The sequence below is a fragment of the Platalea leucorodia genome (assembly GCF_965183815.1).
Source record: "Platalea leucorodia genome assembly, chromosome: 1".
Taxonomy (NCBI): Eukaryota; Metazoa; Chordata; class Aves; order Pelecaniformes; family Threskiornithidae; genus Platalea; species Platalea leucorodia.
The window spans coordinates 17,667,699-17,687,186 of NC_138823.1; the positions used below are offsets into that span (position 1 = coordinate 17,667,699).

The following is a 19,488-nucleotide window of genomic DNA, read 5'->3' on the forward strand; positions in this document are numbered from 1 at the left end:
GGTGGCAGGATGGATGAGCCCCGCCGTATCAGCTGCCGGAGACTCCTCCGGGAGGCTGTGGAGACCTCGCCACTGTATTATTTCCCGAGCCGTTTTCCTAGGCAGAATTGATCCTCTTGGGGGAACAGGGAGGTGGGGGGAGAATCTCAATTGCAAATACTGTTTGGAGTTTATTCGAGAGAGTGTCTGAGCTTTAAGATGCTATTCCGTGGCTCCTGGTGGATGCTGTGACGAGCCAGCATTGTGGTGGGTTTCGGCTGTGCAGGGAGTTGGGGTAGCGGGGGGGCGGGGGGAAGGAAAAGACACGATCGAGGGTAGCTGAGACTTTGTGCCCCCGTTGGAGAGATGGTTGAGTCCTCGTCAAGGTTGCTGTGGTATCCCAGAAACACCATTCACTCCGAGCTGTGACCGTGCACCATCAACAGCAACAACTCCGCTGCGCCTGGCCAAGGAATAGGAACTAGGAGCTCTCAAGAATAATATGAAAAGGATCTGCAGAGGGGAAATCCGTGCAAAGGAACCGAAATTAGCAGACTTTTCGGAAAGGGGATGTACTAAATGTGGCCGGCTGGACTTCATCCTGGTGAAGAAAATGGAGATTAAAAGTGGATTTACAGTCTGGAACCTCGTCTTTTTATTGATGGTTTCGTGTGTGAAAGGTAGGGTAGTATTTGAGGGGTATATTTTTAGGGGTCCGTCTGCTTTCGGTCAGGGCGTTGCAAGCTCTCGCCATATACCAAGGTGTATTTAAAAATATATTTATCTCTTATTTGATATTTTTACCCTGGATACTTTGCAATGGGAAGATATAAATGATCACTAAAGCGGGGAGGAAAGAAGGAGTTGATTCAAAGCTCTCTTCGGAAATAGGAAATGTATTTGCTTGCCAGGCTTGGCGTTCAATGCAGTGACTGAGCTGGGGCTCAATAAATATTCTTGCAGTATGCTCAAACGGAGACGTGAGTTGGTTGATATAGCTTCTAACTAGTGTATATTCAAGCAAATCCCACCGGGTGACTTTTTTAAGGTGATGATGAGGGTGGTGTGGGGGAGATTACCTACATTTCTGGTTTTCAGTCGAGCAACGGGCTCTTTGCGGGAATGCCTGTATCGATGCACTTATTAGTTTAACCCGTTGCGTGGGGAAAGTTACGGAGGAGCCCAGCGTGTGCGTAGCCGTCTCACAGCCCGAAATGCGCTTTACGCTCAGCTGTTTGTATGCATGCAGGGCTCCCTGGCTGTCGAAAAGGTACGTTAGCAATTCAGCCTTGAAGGCATGGTCTGCCGCTGGGTGCAAAGATCGACATCTTTTCTCTTCCCTCCGTTGGTCCCTTTTCCCTGATGTATGTGAGGTTTTTGGGTTGGTGTTTTTTGGGGGTTTTTTTGTTTCTTTTTTCGGGGCAGGAGCTATTTTGCTTTCTTCCTGCTTCTGTGTTCATGAAAGGAGACCAATAAGGAAACCTCTAGTTAGCGGCATAAATATCTCCACTAAGTCTGTGCTTGCAGACAGTTAAGGGAAATGCTACACACAGAGAAAAGAAGAAATATGTGGCTTGAATAATGTGCACCTTCAGAATTACACAGCCATCGCTAAACGGTGAAGTGCTGATCCCATCACGCGTGCCTTCAGTAAAAGGATCTATTCTGCAACTCCCCACAGTCGGCTGCCTACCCGAAATAATCTCCCCTTGTTTGTGGCCAGTGATTAATATCTGATTAATCACCCTTTTATCCCCCTCCTCATCCTCATCCCTCCTCCCCGCCACACTCATACACTCCCAGAATATTTAGTAGATATTATCGATCCTCTCCGAGTTTTTAGACTTGGTTATCGCCTACAGAGGTTGCCTGCACGGATGGGGAGGAGGTATGTTGGGGGGGGCATTCAAAGGCGTGCCTTCCCAAGCTGTCGCTGTCTTGGATGAAACAGTTTATTGTAGAGCTTTGCAGCTGCTTGTCCCCCCCCATTTGCATCGCGTGAAAAAGATAATCCGTGTTTCACGACGGGGATGTCGAGGGCTTTTACCTCATCCCACGTTATCCTGACACGAGGGATCCGAGGGGAAGGGGCTTGCCTGTGATGTTAATGCACATTTTAATTACAGGCAGCTTCTCTCTGTTCGCGTTTATTGAAGCGAGCTGCTCCCTGCGCTTTGCCCCGTTGTGGAGGTCTGCGATCAAGACTAACCCGGGGCTTTCGGGGCATTTCTTTTCCCTGGTCCAGCCCCCTGCCATTAACGCATTCCCAGTGCCGGGTGCGCTCATTTGCAAGTCATGGGCTCGCTGCCTGCGGGGCGCGCCGTGCCGCTCCGCGGCGCACCGCGGGCGCGGTACGGAGGCGCTGGGGCTACTGGGTGGCTCCGGAGCTGCTGCCGAAGCAGCTGCTTTGTGAGTACGAGTCGCGGGGCGGCAGCATCCTACAAAATTAAAGACTCGGGCGGTTCTCCCCGCATCGCGATGGCCGCGGGAGCCGTGCAAGTTTCCACAGCACCTGTTGAGAAGACGCTTCGCTTGCCCTTGCGGGGGACGGAAGGAAAAAACACTGGATACTGAGGGCAAAAGCTGGGCTGAAACACCTAAACCAACCCAAGAGAAAAAATGGGTTTTGCAAAACTGGCCCTTTCTCTTCCTGCCCACGTACAGTCCCAGAGAGATGCTGTGAAGCAGTTTCCTCTCTATTGTCAGGGCCTGAGCTTCCCAGGTGCTGACCCTGGCAATTTTTGTAGACTTCCCTTGGACTGGGGGTCATCCCAGCAACTGCAAATCTAGTAGGTCACATTTTACATCCTAGATGCAGTTTCCTTTAGGCAGCCAAGCTCCATAGAGCTGGCTTAGACTCACTGCAGCACTGCATCTATTCTGGGCGTTTATATTTAGTTCTCTCCCCACTCCCGTGAATTAATACATTTTACCTTGATTTACATTCCCATTGTGTCAGCACATGCTTCTGCTCCCAGAAATGTTGGCAGCGGCAAACAATGAATGAATATCTGCCCATTTAAGACATTCCAGATGTTGGGAACAAGGTGACTCCCCAGATCCTACGTCTGCTCTGCCATTGCCTGGCAAGGCCTTTTTACCACACCCCACCTCCGCAAGCTCTAGCCTATACCCTTCCTTGCTTAATCATTTCTACTGAATAGTCCAGCATCACATCATAACATGCAAACTGTTGCTGAAGTTCCCGTCATCCAGACCACTTCCACAGCTTTGCTTGATATCTGCCTATCAGGCCCTGCCGATTTTTGTCATCATTCTGTCACCATTTCTCTGGTCTTGATCCACAGCTGTTCCATTGTTACAGGTGTCAAACTATCCCAGGGTGCTTACAGAGCCATGTTAATATCTGATTAATTATGCACTCCTTGTATGTATCCATATAGACAAAAAAAAATCTTCGCATTTATCCATAAATTTGTGCCTCTTTGGAACCTTACAACAATACTTGGGGGGGTTAGAAAAGGGAGAAGAAAGAAAGAGAAAATGGGAGGAAGGAAATTGCCAGAACTGCTGCGGAAGGGATGATAGTAAGAGCTGAAGTAAAGACTAATTGTACCTTCTTCAATGAAAATCTTTAACTACTTACACAATATCACAATATCCCATTACGTCATGGATCAATCTCCAACAAAATCTTTGGATAGACATGAAGTAAAAAAGCAAAGAAATGGCACCATTGGAAAGTGAGAGAAGGCACAGAAGGCATTAAAACAAACAAAAAACAACAAAATACCCTCACAACTCAACCCTTAGAAAATGCTAAGCAATCCTAAGCAGGGTCATTCCTGGCCAGCTGCAGGGGATGAGGAATGCTATGCTCTTCCTTTAGATGTGCAAGACACCTAGGAAAACTCCTTCCCCTTTTCCCTCACCCTCCCACAGGAGAAATGAGAAGCACCATTTAGGCATGGGAGATATAAACCAAGCTTGGAGGAGCAGCAAGTGGAAACCTCCACCATCCAACTCCCTTACAGAAAGGGGAAGAGAGGGGATAAAAGAAAAAAGAAAATAAAAGTGAAATCCATGGCAGTTCTTTTACATACAAAAATGGAATAAGCAGCCTCAGCATCAGATAAGCTTTGCCTCCTGGAATTTAGGAGAGAAATCACTGATACCTGGCAGCCCTTCAGTTTGGCATCTCCGTCCACCAAAAAAAAATGAGAAAATGCTTGTGATCTGTTTGTGGAAGCAAACCAGAGAGGAAATCAGGTGAAATCACCAGATACCACAAGACTCCTCCATCTCTTCTGTTTAACCAAGACAGAGAACATAGACCACCAAGGTCTGCTCTTTTGTCTGCCTGGCTAAAATGAAGCATTGCCTTTGCTGTTGTTCCTCCGTTCCTCTGTTGCAGCTGTGACAAGTGGAACAAGGGCAGCTTTCAAAATAAAAGAGAGGTGAAGCAGCAAGATTTTAAACGGCTCATTGACAGAAGAAGTGATGAGAAAATGGAAAGGATTTCCATTCCCAGTGATGGGTACCTGGCATGTGGGAATATTTAGCAGGGAAAAAGCGTGCCCTGCTTCTTTCAGCTGCCTCTGCAGTCCCCCTTCTCCCCCATTCCCACCTCAACCCCGCTCCCTTCAGGCCCCGCCAGCCCCCACCCCTGCTTCCTTCCCAGTCACTTGACTTATGGGTTACTGGCAGGTGGCTTTCCTCGGTGGGGCACGGGTGGGCACAGCGAGGTGCTCGCTGTGTCCCTGAAATGGAAACGGTTGCACGAGTTAACAGTAGGTTCAGGTTTTATGGTCGCTGCCGCTGCTGCGTGTGTGTGTGCGTGCGTGTGTTGTGTGTATGCAGGCAGGGGTGCAGGGAGACACTGAGTGGAGCAGGGACAGCGTCGTCCTTCCTTTTCAACTCCTCCGCACACGCTCAGCTCCTCTGCGGTGCCTCTTTCCCATAAGCTCCCGCAGATCACACAGGGCTTCTGCTCCGTGGACTGCGCACAGCACCTAAACGATTTTTTCAAGCTACACAGTTCTGCAGGGTTGCAGACAAAGTTACCCTCCCTCACCCCGCCCTTCTCCTTCAGTTCAGGGCTAAACCAAGGCTCCCCTATGCCTGCCGCTTAGCGCACGGCTCCTCCTCCTCCTCTTCTGCAGGGTAGAAATGAAGAAACACACAACTCCTCTCAGCAGCATCAGTAGGGACCACTTCTCCCTCCTCCGCCCGGTGGCATTAGGGACCCGCAAAGGGCACAGAGGAACGTCGCCTGCAGTCCCCGCTTTTTCATTGCGAGTAGCAGCAGTCGCAAGGCGGAGCCGGCACGGAGCGGCGGCAGCCCGCCGCCAGGCTTCACCCGCGCCCGGCACCGGCAGCCGGACCGGCACCGGCCTCCGCAGCCGCCCGAGGCGAACCCATCTCCAGGGAGTCCTTCTTAATATACTCTTCCGTCTTTTGGCTTTGCTTTCCTTAGCTCGGTGACTCCTGAAAGTCTTTTGTTTGCAAGTCTGAGACGGCATCAGAGTGGTTGGTTTATTTGGTTGGTTTTTAACACACAGAAATAGCCCCTCGCTCACACAGGCTGAAGAGGGACAGGTTGTATCTTCAATTCTGTTATCAACATCTCAACTTGGAAGCACCAGATCACGAGACCTAAAGAACTCCGTGGATGTGCTTTCAAATCCCTCCTTTTCCATAACTCCTGTGCAATAAACATAGCAGAAACTTATAGCCTACTGGTTTTTTTTGTTTGGTTTTTTTTTGCGGGGATTTTTGTTTGTTTTTGAAGTACGAACAGGTCAAGTAGGATCAATTAACCGTCTAGTTTATTGCCCTTTATCTCCAACGGTGACTATTAGCAGCAGCCTAGGGAAAGATACGAGAAACACAGCAAGTACAGAGTGACTAGCACATCATCCTGGATTTCAGCAGCCAGCAGTTTTGGGTCCTCCCGAGCCAGAGGCTGCTTTTGGAACATCATGTTTTAAGAGGCATGGACTGGCCTGGCTCTGCTCATTTGTCTATTGTCTCTCCTTCTGCTGCTCTTTTTCCCTTCCCTTCCCTTCCCTTCCCTTCCCTTCCCTTCCCTTCCCTTCCCTTCCCTTCCCTTCCCTTCCCCTCCCTTCCCTTCCCTAGTTCCATGCCATTGCATTCATATGCATTTTCCATCCTTTACACTCTGCATCTGGCTGAAAGCACTGAATAGTATGGAAGCTGGTAATAAAATTGGCTTTATTATATCCAGTGTTATTGATGTGCTACATAGGACAACCCCAAAAATTTGAGATTTGTAACCATTGAATGCACATGGATCGAGTAAAGAGAGAGAAAAGCACAAAATTGTTTAGAGAAATTTTAAAATATTTGAAATATCCTGTGGGGATGGCTCAATTTGCATGATTGTAACATCCTTTCAGAGAAAAGGTCATGAAGAATAACATAGCCTTTCATCCCTCCTGTTTTAAAAACAGGTGTCTTGGACACTATCTGATTTTCAGAGGTATTGATCATTTCCAATTCCAGCTGGCTCCACTAAGAGCCTAGGGAACTAGTTAGCACCTGTGAAGCAAGGCCAAGTGAGTCCATTGTTATAATGCTGGGACAGAGAGAGACAGTATACGTCAAAGGAAAACATCTATAAAATAACTTACACTCATATGTAAAATGTTAATTCTGTAGAATCTGATAAATTGGAATGCGTAGTAATAGCAAAGGCTTTGTGATCTTCTGCAAAAATTGTTTTTTACCTTCTCCACTAATAGAAACCTTCAATTCTAATTTAACAGGGTTGTGACATCTCAGACTTAACTTCTTGCTGATGAGTTTCATTTGGCTCGTATTTCTGGACATAATGGTTAAGGTTGAAATGATAGAACAAAGCCTTTGTGGGAAATTAGTTTACCAGATTACTCCAACGCAGTCTCCCAGGAAAGAACAGTCAGGCAACAGACAATTTGGTCTAAGGTGGTGTTTTTTTTCTTAGATCCCTATCATTTTAAGGGAGCTTTTACTACACAAGATATTTGAAGAAGCAATATTTAAGAAACATGATAAAAGTAGTTATTACAAGGCTATAAATCTTACCTCACCATTTTGATTGACTAATTTTCATGCTAAGGTTTATTGAAAAATTCCAGAACTCTTATGAGCTTTAAACATGTGCCTTTCAACCAGCTTCACAGAAGAATGTTTCCTTCTCAATGAAATTGTACAATTTCTCTACAGAAAGAGAGAATCTTTGCATTTATTGAAAATTCAAGGGACAATATTTAGCAATGATCTTGGACCTAAATGGAAGAGTGCATGATATGTAATGTACAGGACATCACCTGCCTCTTGAAAAGAGCCTAGTAGCACTAGGAAATATTGAATATCTGCTTCCCAATATCCAGCTTTTCTTTTGGGAAATGGAATGGATAAAGATATTGGACTATGACAAAGACTTTTTAAAATAAACATGCACACACACAGACACACCATGTTTTTGTAGATGTTTACATTTAGTTGTTTACTTTTCCTGGGCAGATTTGCATTCATGGTCTCACTGCCTTGTTCTTACAGATCATGTAAGATTTACTATGGCTCCATAATCCCAGCATTACAAGTGTTGAATACCATTGTAAACGTCAAAGAAGGAAATGATGAAAATTCAGCATCTCCTTCCCAGTGTCTAAAATGTTAGATGAATAAGCTTATAGATTTAGGAACAGTGTTACTCAGAGAGAGCAAGCCTCAAAGTATTGGGGAATGGCATACAAGGGATTCCATCGGGACTGGTGCTCTCATAGAATGCTATTGTCAAAGAGCAAGGTGAGATGCAATCAGCACAGGCATAGAGAGACGGACTGCCCATTTTCCCTTGGATTCTACAAAATGCATCATAGCATCATGTATCATATTCATATTGCATCATAGAAATAAGGTGAATAACAGTAAGTAACTTAACCACAGAAGGATTCACGGGGTGATGAATTCTCACCTCCTGAGGCCTGTAAATAACACAGATTATCTTTCAATAGGACTAAAGGAATCTGAGACTTGAGGCAGAAATATCTGAGTAATTATTTGGATTATACACTACTTCTGACCTCGGATTCTATTTTATTTGTTTACCATATCTACATCTCTTATTAACTTTATATCTTTATGCATTGTAACTAGTTTGATTTCATTCTTATGGAATTGTGTATACACATATGTGTACACATACATATATAATATACACATATAGAAATTATATCCATATATTTGGTTATGTTATGAAAAAATTCAACAGACTGCATTGTTAGCTTACAAAGGTGTAGGAAACAACTTGAAATGTATGTGTTTCCTAAGCAATTCATTATCTCTTAATTTATTGTGTATTCCCAGTCTCAGAAGGAAGTTCTACTATAATACATAACTGATTTCACTAACAAAACAAAAGTGCAAGTGGTAATAACTAGCAAATGTTAGGAGGAAAGCTTGATGAAAAGAAAAAACACCAATTACTAAAAACACTAACAAAAACAGATCCTACCACATTAAGAATTAACTGACACAAGTATTTATTCCCACTGATTTAGGAAAAGTTCTATGAATATAAATATAGTTTCTATAAAACTGTTTTTACTGGAATGAAAATCTCTAATCATCTTTCAAATACAGAAAAAAATATTACTGTGCTATTTTCTGTTTTATTTTAATAATGGTATTATCTTTTAAAGAGGCTGACATATCACATCTCAGAGGCGGCTGTATTTCAGTGGCAGTTAAAATGATCCCTCTGCAATCATTATCTTCTTATAGAACTGTTTTCAGACCCAGCAAGTGGATATCTGCAAGTGTAGTTTGGAGTCCTTAGCTGAAATGAGCTACTTAAATGCTGAGTATGGATATTCTTCTCCTTTCAACATAGCGTGGAGCTACTTGATGTACAAAACCTTTCCTCCATTATTTAGTCTGATCCAAAAGGAAAACTTCACATTCTACTATAGTTAGCTTTCTTGATTGTTGTGCAATTTTCTTTGGGAATTGAAGCTTAGTCAAATTAAAACTAATCTTTTAGAAGTCTATTCTAAAAGTTGCATTTTTGCTTCTGTATATCAGCTTTGATCCAAAGGTGAATGGAAGTTATAAAACAGGATATAAAATGAACTTCTATACTGCCTGTTGTTGAGCCCATTGAAAGTAACAGGAGAGTCCAGAATAGGACCTTTGAAAGTAGATTTGCCTCTGCTTCTTTTCGTACTGAGTTTTGAATTACAGTTTTCTGTGCATATATTTCATTTGATTCGGAAATCTAATTATAACAGAAGCCATGTATTTCACAATACACTAGAAATTTTCAGTAGAAGTGCTCTTTGGAAAACTCATATTGCATTATAAACATAAAGATTACAAAAATAAATTATTTATGATTCTGTTTAAGGAAAATAAATCATACATTTGGGTACAGTCAGAAAATGCTCTGTCTTTCTACATTTTATTGATGATCATGTCAGCACTTCTGGGGATCGGTCCACTAGATTCCATGTAATGGTAATATGCTAACACAACATCAGCTGTAGTCCTTAAAACCACAGAATACACATGCTTTTTGTCAGGACATGTACTGAATTACCGCCAATTTACAACCTGGTTTCAAGATTCCTTATTAAATTTTTATTCTCCAGTAAAATATTTTGGAATTTGCAGAAGGCTGCTAATAGCTACAGAGGAACTGGGAGGAATTGAGAAAATAGATTTCAGTTTAGAATGCTTTCAGATTTAATTATTAATGCAATTTGGTTTTACTTTTATTGGGTTATCATATATTCCAGATGCGTAGTTACATTTTGAAATGCTGAATTAGCTAGCAAAAACAAAGCACAAAAATAGGGAAGTTTCCACATTAGTTTTATTGTATTTATCTTCTGCTAGCACATTCTTTGTATTTGCCACCATCTCAGAGTCTGAAAACACGTAACTGAGCCAAAATCACAAAAACTAAAATATACTGGAAAACAAAGGTCCAAATCCTGACTTTTGTAAAGCCTGCCTGGTTAACCAAAGGTGGAGGGAAGAAAAGAATCGGTTTTTGTCCACCTCAAATAGTCAAGTCAATCAGCTCTGTGGTAAAAGATGCTTTCTTCATGCATATCCAGGTGCATGTAGGCGCACAGACATGCACACACATGCATGCAAGTGTGTGTGTGCGCACGCCAGCGCTTCTGGTAGCAAACATCTGTAGCTGTGTGCTCTATCAAGAAGAACCTATGCTTAATTCATGACTATGCTTATCTTCTGTGTTTTCCCTTGAATACATCTATGCTAACTGACATTTATACTCTGATCATATGACTACTGCTACTGACTTTACCAGTGCTTGTTGCATGACATGGCAGTTTTAATGACCACAAGACAAGAAATACATATAATTCATAATTCATAATGAAAGGACAAGACATTTTCTCCAAAATATTTACATCAATATAGTGCTCACAAAAGTGCTTATCTGATTAGAGAATTTTCATCGGTCTAATGTATTGAAATAACATGACACAAATTGTACTTTATCAAGTGAATGTTTTAACAATACTCATGGCAACAATCCTTCCCTCTTAGGACTATTACTAAAATGGCTAAGATTTTTACAGCATTCACATTATTTACTAAATATTAAATCCTTTTATACGAAACTGCCAAAAGATTTCCTTTTCAATTAGACCCTTCAATAAATGGGCCTGGAACTGAGAAAAAAATCAACATTTTACATTTGATGGGCTTGAAAAATTTCCTCTTACAGCCAAAAGAGGGGAACTGACTGCTCAGTCCTCAGTTTCTTGGTGTGATCTTCAACTTAGAAAAGAATAGGAACATCGTTACCTGCTCCTTTCCACATTACTACTCAGCATATCTACCACTTTTATTCAGAATTCTTCTTTTCAATAGCTGCGCCTTTCTACAAGCTCTTTTGGAGGGGGCCAGTCATTTCCCTCACACAATTCACATAGTTATTAGCTTCAGAGACTTTGTTAATATCACCTCTTTACCCTTTATTTCAATCTTGGCAACTCCTTCCTGGGAAAATAAAATACCTCTGACATTTGGGAGAATATTTCTTTAGAGGTTTTTATAGATTCTGTTTAATGAACTTTCATATATCCTAAATGCAACCATATTCTCCTTATAGCAATTATAGACATCTTGTAAGAATGTGAATGTTATTATCCTTCTTCAGTGGCCTAATTTTCTACCCAAGTACTTCAGCATTCTACAGAAAGTCTAATTTTCAGCCCCGTTTTGTGGAAAGAAAAATAGCATAGACACTAGACTAGCAATAGCATTTCTATGTTTTTCATAGAGGATACAGTGCCAACAGAACGTACCATGTCTTCTCATGCAAGGATAACAAGTTTTCCCCAGACAAATAGGTGAGATGATGTATTTTATTGGCATTTTCATTGTCAGCAGTGGAAAGTTGCACCAATCAACCATATAAGACACAGTGATCTTTGTAAACATCCTGACAAACTTATGCTTCTCAAAGCTGTTTATCTGAAATAGCAATGAGCAACAGAATCAATGTTTAATATAGAATGAGTTCAACAGCATTGGTGACTCCTGCATGCCTGCCTCTATAACTTCCCTAAGGATATGCTTCCAAAATTCCTAAATCTCTCTAGTACTACAATTGCAGATCATTGAAATTTGTATGAGTTTCTACACTAATTTGAGCTAGTTTTAAATTAAGCTACCCATAAAAAAAAACACTCTCCTAAGCTCTATCTATATATTTTTACTACACTCAAATTCTAGCTCATCAGCTAGCTCCTGTAATTTTTCCCAATTTATCCAGCCTCCTCTGCACTTCTGGGCTCCCTTCCCAAACTCTCTTCCCACTCCACAAGTACCACTGGAGAAGTCCCAAAACCATAAAGCCTGCAGTAAAATATAGAAAGTTCTCTTCAGTTTCTATGCCATTTGTAAAGTCCTTTTGTGGCCCAAAGTAATAACCACGTAAGGGTAATCTGCTAGGAAATGAAATATCCTCTCAGACTTAAGGTCATAGGTTAGACTTGCTAACTTTTTCAGGATGTTCTTTGGATTTTAAATCATCTGCAAGAAGGCAAGAATGGAAGAGTGGAGTTTCAGTTATATTTGTTTTAATTCTTCAGTCTATTGGGTCTGTCTATGTGATTATTTTTTGGTAACCAAAATAATACCCCTTAACTCCAAACAAAACAACTTCAAAACACATGTTTAAAAAAGGTCAAGACCTAATAGTAACTTAAACATAAAATCCTTACTTGCATAGAAATTAACACTATAGATGGTTAAAATTTGGATACTTGGTATATTTTGAAAATCCAAGATGTATCTTCGCAGTTTTTCAGGCTTCAATGTATGCAATGAAACTGTCCATGTGACTTGGTTAGGGAAATTTTACAGATCTGATATTACTACTGTATCCTTTACTGATATCATCATTCTGGGATGACCAGAACCGACTAGTCAGGACTCTGGATTCTACAGAATATTGTAGACTAATAAAAAAAAAAAATGAAATAGAAAAGGCAAAAAAAAAAATAACATAGGGTAAAACAGGGCTGGATTTGTAGGGATTCTGTTACTCACTTGTTCCAAGATTGACTTTGAGCATTTCAATGAAATCAGGAGAGTTTGCTATGTATCTGACTTGTGAAAGGTACTGTTCCAAATTGTTCCCTTAGGGGCCTCTTGTGCTGGTCACCTCTTTGTAATCCATTGACAGCTGAGTTAACACAAATGTCTAATCTAAAGAGTCAGAGTGTGCCACAGATATGAGCTCAGCAGACCCTCTGTAATTATTAAGAATACATGAATTGCCTGCATGAATTTTCCATAAGGAAAATGGATCATTTATTAAAAAACTTAGTACACAACACAATGAGCATTGAATCAACATTAAAGAATTTGCAGATACTTCTGAAGATATAGCTGTACTTTAATGCTATCTGAGATGTTTTCAGAAGAACATTTTCTTTACTCTTAAAAGTTTTATTTTTTTGCATTATTAAGCTAGTACACAGTGTCCTGTAGGTGAACATCCTCTGGCCAAATAGATTTGGATATATTTAGTTGATTGTTTTCTCCTCATCTGCTTCCTCCATGCTTCATTTGCACAAAGTTTATTTACACAATCTCTTTTGTACCATACATTTTTGTGCTTTTAATTCACAGACTGCTTGGGGCTAGGTTCCTATTCTTTGTCTGGCACACTTGGATGATTGTGCATTTTTTGAGAAGCTGTATCATTAATTTTTCCTGTTTGCTCATCTCTTATCAATATTTTAAATATGCCTATTATCTACTTGAATATTCATATTTTACAAGCTTGGTGTCTTTTTTTTCTACCTGGCAATACTATTTTTCTATCTCATTTCTATTGATGGCTTAATTAATGTTTCTAACAGTGTTTCTATTTCATGCTGCTTGGTGACTGTAAGTCTTTCCATTCAAAGCTTCTTACTTCTCAAGTGAGAAGTATATTTTTGAACAAGAGTGATCATCCATTCAATTATAACCTTATTCAAATATTTACCAGTAGATTATTTTCGAGCTTGTCCCCACTGAAATAAAAAGAAGATCTATCATTGACTTTTAGTAGAACAGAGCAGGTATTGTTATAACAAACAAAATACTTCCTTTCAATACAGAGGAGTTTATTTAGGATGTGACAACTCTACAAAACTGTTCATACCATGCGTAGGACTAAACTGATGAAACTGAAAAACTGTAACAGTTGAAATCCATCAGATTCTTTTTGATCAGTACCCTAAAATGGTATTAGAGCTAGTGGGCTAAGTAATTGACACTTTCAAAAACCTCACATGCTTTGGTCCATTTCTGTTCACTGTCTTATGATGGTAGTTAAGTGAGTCCTAAAAAAATGTTTCAGATTTTAAGATTACTACCAGGTTTCGTTATAGCTTTCAAACCCTATTCTAACTCATCATTCATTTATAAAGATGGCAGGAGAAAGACTAGAGTTGCAAGATGAGCAGAAATTCTAAAATCCATTTCAAAGCCTAAAGTAAATAATTTCAAAACTTTAGAAGAGAATGAGTCAACAGTTTATTGACCAATCACATTTTTTTAACTGTGATTTGGTCTAGAAGTTGGCAGAACCACATGAGAAACCCTGAGAGTTTAAAGTTTCTGGCTGATCTCTAAATCAAAAACAGCTGAGCAGATTTAAATATTTTGTGTAAACAAATTTGCATCCAGGCTGCTAATCTGCATGCCAGCTTTCAGTTTGACATTTTCTGAAATGATGGAAAAATGCTAACCCCTTAAAGCTAAATGGAGTTCATAATGGAAATGCTGACAGACCCATAATTACCTGTACTGTGATTCTGCTGAAAGCTTCTTTATCTGTCTAATCTTTCACAATGAAGTTAAATATATAAATTCTTGAAAGGAGGAAAAAAGGAACTTTTATGTTGGAAATGCTGAACTGTAGCAATGCCATATTTTCTTCCAGACATCCGCTTATGGAAGTAGAAGTGACAAAAAAATTATTTGAAAAAAGATGTAACATTTTCTGTCAAACTATAAAAGCAGCCAGTGATGTTTAAAAGTTTAACTTAACCTTCATTTTTCAATCTTTTTGAGTCACTTTTCTGGTAAGGTATGAGTAAACAGATCCAATCAACTATTTTTAATATGGCAATGAGGAATTATCATAGAAGAAATTTTTCATTGACTTGACATGGCAAAAAAATCCCAGTCAACAACAAATACAGAAATTAACATTTCACTGCCCTAATACTGACCACCTGTGCTAAAATCTTCTGCACTGGAGGGAGAAGGAGATAGAAGATGATAAATTTAGAAAACTTCTCCAGAAAATGAAGTGCAATAATAATAAGAAAAATGAGAGAAAGGTAGTTATCTGGACTCTGTACTTTAGAGACTCTGTACTTTAGAAACTCTGTAATTTTGAAACTCCATTATCTGCCAACTTTAAAGTAGAGTCTTGAAGCTTCTCTGGAAGAGCTTTTTTTCAGTGTCTTTTTCATTCATGAAAATCTTCCCCAGTTTGTCCAGTCTATAACCACCTGAAAAACTAGACGGCATTTGCTCTATAGAGACTGCTTAGGATGGATGATACAACATACCAGCCTTACTCCATCTCCACACAATCTCTGTGCACCAGCCAGGGCACACAGCTATCCCTGCAGGACAACTGTCACACCTCACAGTAGCCCTTCATTGAAACAGAACGTCCTCTAGCATTTTTGGCCTTTGTGGTTTGCTGTGAGGGTGAAATCTGCTTCTCCAAGGCTCCCACAGCAAGGACTTACAAAGATCAAAGAAAATATCCTGAGGGAAAACAGAGGAATATACCCCTGTGATACCTTCTTTCCAAACTGCCACCTTCTCCAGAAAGAATCCTGGACTTTTAATTTCTGCTTATAAAGCAGCTGCTTCAGTTCCAAGATAAGCTATTTGCCCGTCTCTGTATCTTCTTTAACACCACTCTGCCCTTCTTGACATGTGCAGAGTTTAGGACTCCAGGCAGCACTCAAGATATGGGTACATCAGGGTTTTCTGTAGGGGATAAGTATTGTCTTACTCTCTTTGTCTTGCTGTTTGTGCTTAATATTTGGGGAGGGAGGGCGCTTAATTGCCATGGAACACAAAGTTGATGATTTCAGAGAAATGTTAGTGACAACTCTGAGATCAAAACTTTGCATGCCAAGTTCAGCATCATGCAGGTATCATTTAGATATATTTTCCTATATGCATCTTAATCTCTGAAAGTCACCTACTTATGCGTTTGCATACCCATTCATTTTGTGAGGACATTCTGGAGTTCCTCAACATTGTTGCATCATTTAATTACTCAAAGGATTTTAACAACATCTCCAGTCTTGCAAATTTCACTGCATACTCCTTACTCTATTGGGGATGGACATGTGGAGGAAAACTGATTCCACCACTGATCCTAAGGTAGCCCCACTTTTGATTCTTCCTCATCTAAGCAAGTGATCATTAAGTCCTGTTTTGCTTCTTATCCTTTAACCAGCTTTAAGTTCATAAAAGGATCTTTCCATCTGTCCTGTGGTAACTTATTTTCTTTAATAACCTTTGGTGGGGAGCTTTGTCAAAACATTCTTGTATGTTGACAGTGACTAAATTTAAAAACATTAGTTATTCTGACTAATGGATGTGTACCCAGAATTCCCTTTTCCTGGATGAAAACTTTAACCAAAGACATTTAGTGGGAGTAATATTCTACCTGTCTCACACCTCCTTCCATAAGCTTGAATACAAAACTATAGATCCAGAAGAAGACAGCTGACAAGAGCTGTAGCCACTATACAATACAGAAAAGATTAATTCAACCACTTTTAAAGTGTTTGGGAGAGCTGTTGAAGGCCCCAGCATGAAGGCCCAGTACAAAGGGTCAGGCTTGTAATCATGGTTTCACAGAGGTTCCTGAATGAAATAAGAGTGCAAGTCTATGGACAGAGTTTCCAGTGTGCCTCTTTCTTGAGAGCTCCCTATTAGCAGCCCACAGAAATCCCAGCCCTTAGCACATTAGCTGCTGTTAATACTAGTGGAGTTAAATTCTCTCATAGATGAAGTATGTGGAACATAGGACCTAACCTACATTTCTGAACTCCAGTCTTGAACTGCCTGTCTTACGGTTTAGCCATTCAAAGAAGGGTAAGAATCCATCTCAGCTCTGCAACATCTGACTTATAAGCACCCAAACTCACTAGGTCAAGCTGCAAAACCACTGGAGAAGAGAGCTGCCTGTATATGCTGCCTTCTGCATTACACAGAAGAGCCATAAATATTTTGTGGGCTGAATCAGAATGCTTTTCATGGTACTTCTGAGATGGGATGAGATTGTTTAGTGCTTTAATAGTAGACTTAAAAAAATATGTTTCTGGAATTGCAGGAAATGGTGCTGATTCTGTTAGAAGCACTTTTCTTTCTAGAATTTGAACTGAACTACTATTCCAAGCAAAGCATTAGAGACATGGAGCTGTTGCAGTTGCCATGTTTCAGATGAGATGTTGCTGGCATGTTTGTCCCTGAAAGACTGCATGGTAATTTCCCCAGGATATTGCTATTAGCCTTCATCAGCTGGCTAAATTCCAATTTGGGTTATCACAGTCTGCTATCTAAATTCTCTAAGCAGAGTATGTTAAGTAACCTTCTACACTTCCTTTCCTAATCTTCTGAGGGGCATTTATGAAATTTTTTAAATAGTAGTTCTGTTTAATCTAAAAGGCAACTGCTTCTAAATGCTAGGGGGAAACAACTGTTTCAGAAGGTGTATTGAGTACTCGGTGCTCAGTGATATATTACACAGCTGCATTGGTGGTGCTTGCAATGTAGGAAGAGTTCCTTAGCACTGTACAAAAACAAAAGGAAACTATCTCCTTATCAAGATAGATGCAATTTAATTTAGAGTTGGTGGAAACATTTAGATAAATAATATGTTTTACACAAGAAGATGAGTATGAACCTGGACAAATCTACATAGAAAGTTTTGGAAAAGTTACAGGATTTTGAAGGTTTGAATAAAGATTTCTTATTCAAGATGAAGGATAAAGACACTGTAGTACACAGGAGAATACAGAAAAGTGTAAAGCTGTGCAAAAGTTTGAATTTGTCTAAGATATGGAAAAAATCAAAGGGGCAAAATTGGTCAGCTGGACCAGTCATGAAGCCAAGTCTCAGTTTTCCAATAAATGGATGAAAAGGAAACAGTTCAGATATAGTTGAGTAGAACATTTTGCTAAGCCCATACCAGTTCAGTCCTTTGTTTCAATGTGAAAAGAAAAGAAAAAAGAGAAGAAAAGAGAAGAAAACATAAAATAGAACAAAATAGAATAAAATAGATTAGAATAAAAGAAAAAGAGAAAAGAAAAGAAAAAAGAGAAGAGAAGAGAGGAGAAGAAAAGAAAAGAAAAGAAAAGAAAAGAAAAGAAAAGAAAAGAAAAGAAAAGAAAAGAAAAGAAAAGAAAAGAAAAGAAAAGAAAAGAAAAGAAAAGAAAAGAAAAGAAAAGAAAAGAAAAGAAAAGAAAAGAAAAGAAAAGAAAAGAGGAAAGGAAAGGAAAGGAAAGGAAAGGAAAGGAAAGGAAAGGAAAGGAAAGGAAAGGAAAGGAAAGGAAAGGAAAGGAAAGGAAAGGAAAGGAAAGGAAAGGAAAGGAAAGGAAAGGAAAGGAAAGGAAAGAAAAAAGAATCTAGGTTCAATATTAATCACATTATTGTTCAAAGTGTCTTTGAACACTCCTAATTATTGGATTAGTTTAAGGATAATTTGTTGAGCTTCAGTGCATCATTCCACCCAAAACTGGTGTTTGCTCCTCCCTCTCTGCCTCATGGTAAGTAGCAACATTCAGCAAAGAAAGAGATAAGAAGGAAAGGGATTCCGTAGAAATGTCCTGCCTCAAAAGATGCTCTAACGTTCATTATCTCCATCTTTTCTCTGTGCCTGTTGACACAGCTGTGTTAAACCAGAAGAAACCTTCTCCTGTATAATTTCTTCCAATCTTATTTACTTCCTGCAGAATACCCTCTATCAAGCCAGAAGAAGACTTTTGCTCTCCATGAAGAAAAGACAGCAGTGTTGACATTTTTGCTTATGATTGTTCCACCATGTATTTTGCAAACTCTGTACAGGCTCATGGGAAAACTTTACTTTTGTGGGGTTTACACAGAACAATTCAACGTACTTAATGTAAGCTTATAACAATTCTATGGCTGCTGGTATTGTTTGGTATTATTTTAATTCAAGACAATAACATCATAATAATACTCACATACTCTCTCATGTCTGCTTAAACTACATCTAAGTTCAGTCCTATCTGTTTAAAACAGCACAATACCAAGAGCATTTTACATAATGTTATGTGTAAATTAGGTATTCATAGGGTTGATGCATGTCATGATTGAATGGAAGCAGGGTTTGTGTTTATAGCCCTTTGAGAAACCATTTAAATCTGATTTAAGAAAGTGGTGTTGTTACAGTGCAGATGTTTGTCTTAATTGTAATCTCAAAGCTTGAGGATTTCTATATTTCTCTAATGTTAGAGAAGCCCAGAGACCTTTTTGACCTGGTTATCATTATGACTTACTGTTGCCAAAAACTGCATTAACTGATATTTTGGAGTGTCCTCCTTACACAATTTTCATTAACTTAGTTTCTTGTTTGAATATAAAGTTAATAAATATAAGTGTAATAAAATATACACAGTTCTAAACAAAATAACTGCATTCTTGCAGGTAATGATCAGGAGAAAAACAGAATAAGTTCTTTTCTGTTAATTTCTCTGATAAACAGCTTCATTATGTGTGGGTTAGTAAAACCTCAGGTACTTCGGTTTGCAATTTGTTACTACATTGCCAAAAAAAATCAGGATATACATTGTAGTTCAAAATATACTTTGAAGTCGTCAGTTCTTTACAGTTGTATAAGAAATTAACTTCAAGGGAATTCTTACTGTCCTTTGCTAGAGAAAAACAAAAATAAAATCTTGAAGTTAGTGGGTCAAATATCATCTGCTTTAATTACTTTAA

General features: G+C 39.6%; 1 protein-coding gene across 1 annotated transcript in view; it reads left to right on the forward strand.

Moving 5' to 3' along the window:
- Positions 1-481: 481 nt before the first annotated feature.
- Positions 482-19,488, forward strand: part of CSMD3 (CUB and Sushi multiple domains 3) — a gene marked incomplete at both ends in the record, with an annotated part of 751,074 nt that continues 732,067 nt past the window's right edge. Inside the window, one exon of the mRNA XM_082307341.1 lies at positions 482-659. Coding sequence (XP_082163467.1) covers positions 482-659 — 178 coding nt within the window. The remainder of the gene's footprint in view (positions 660-19,488) is intronic.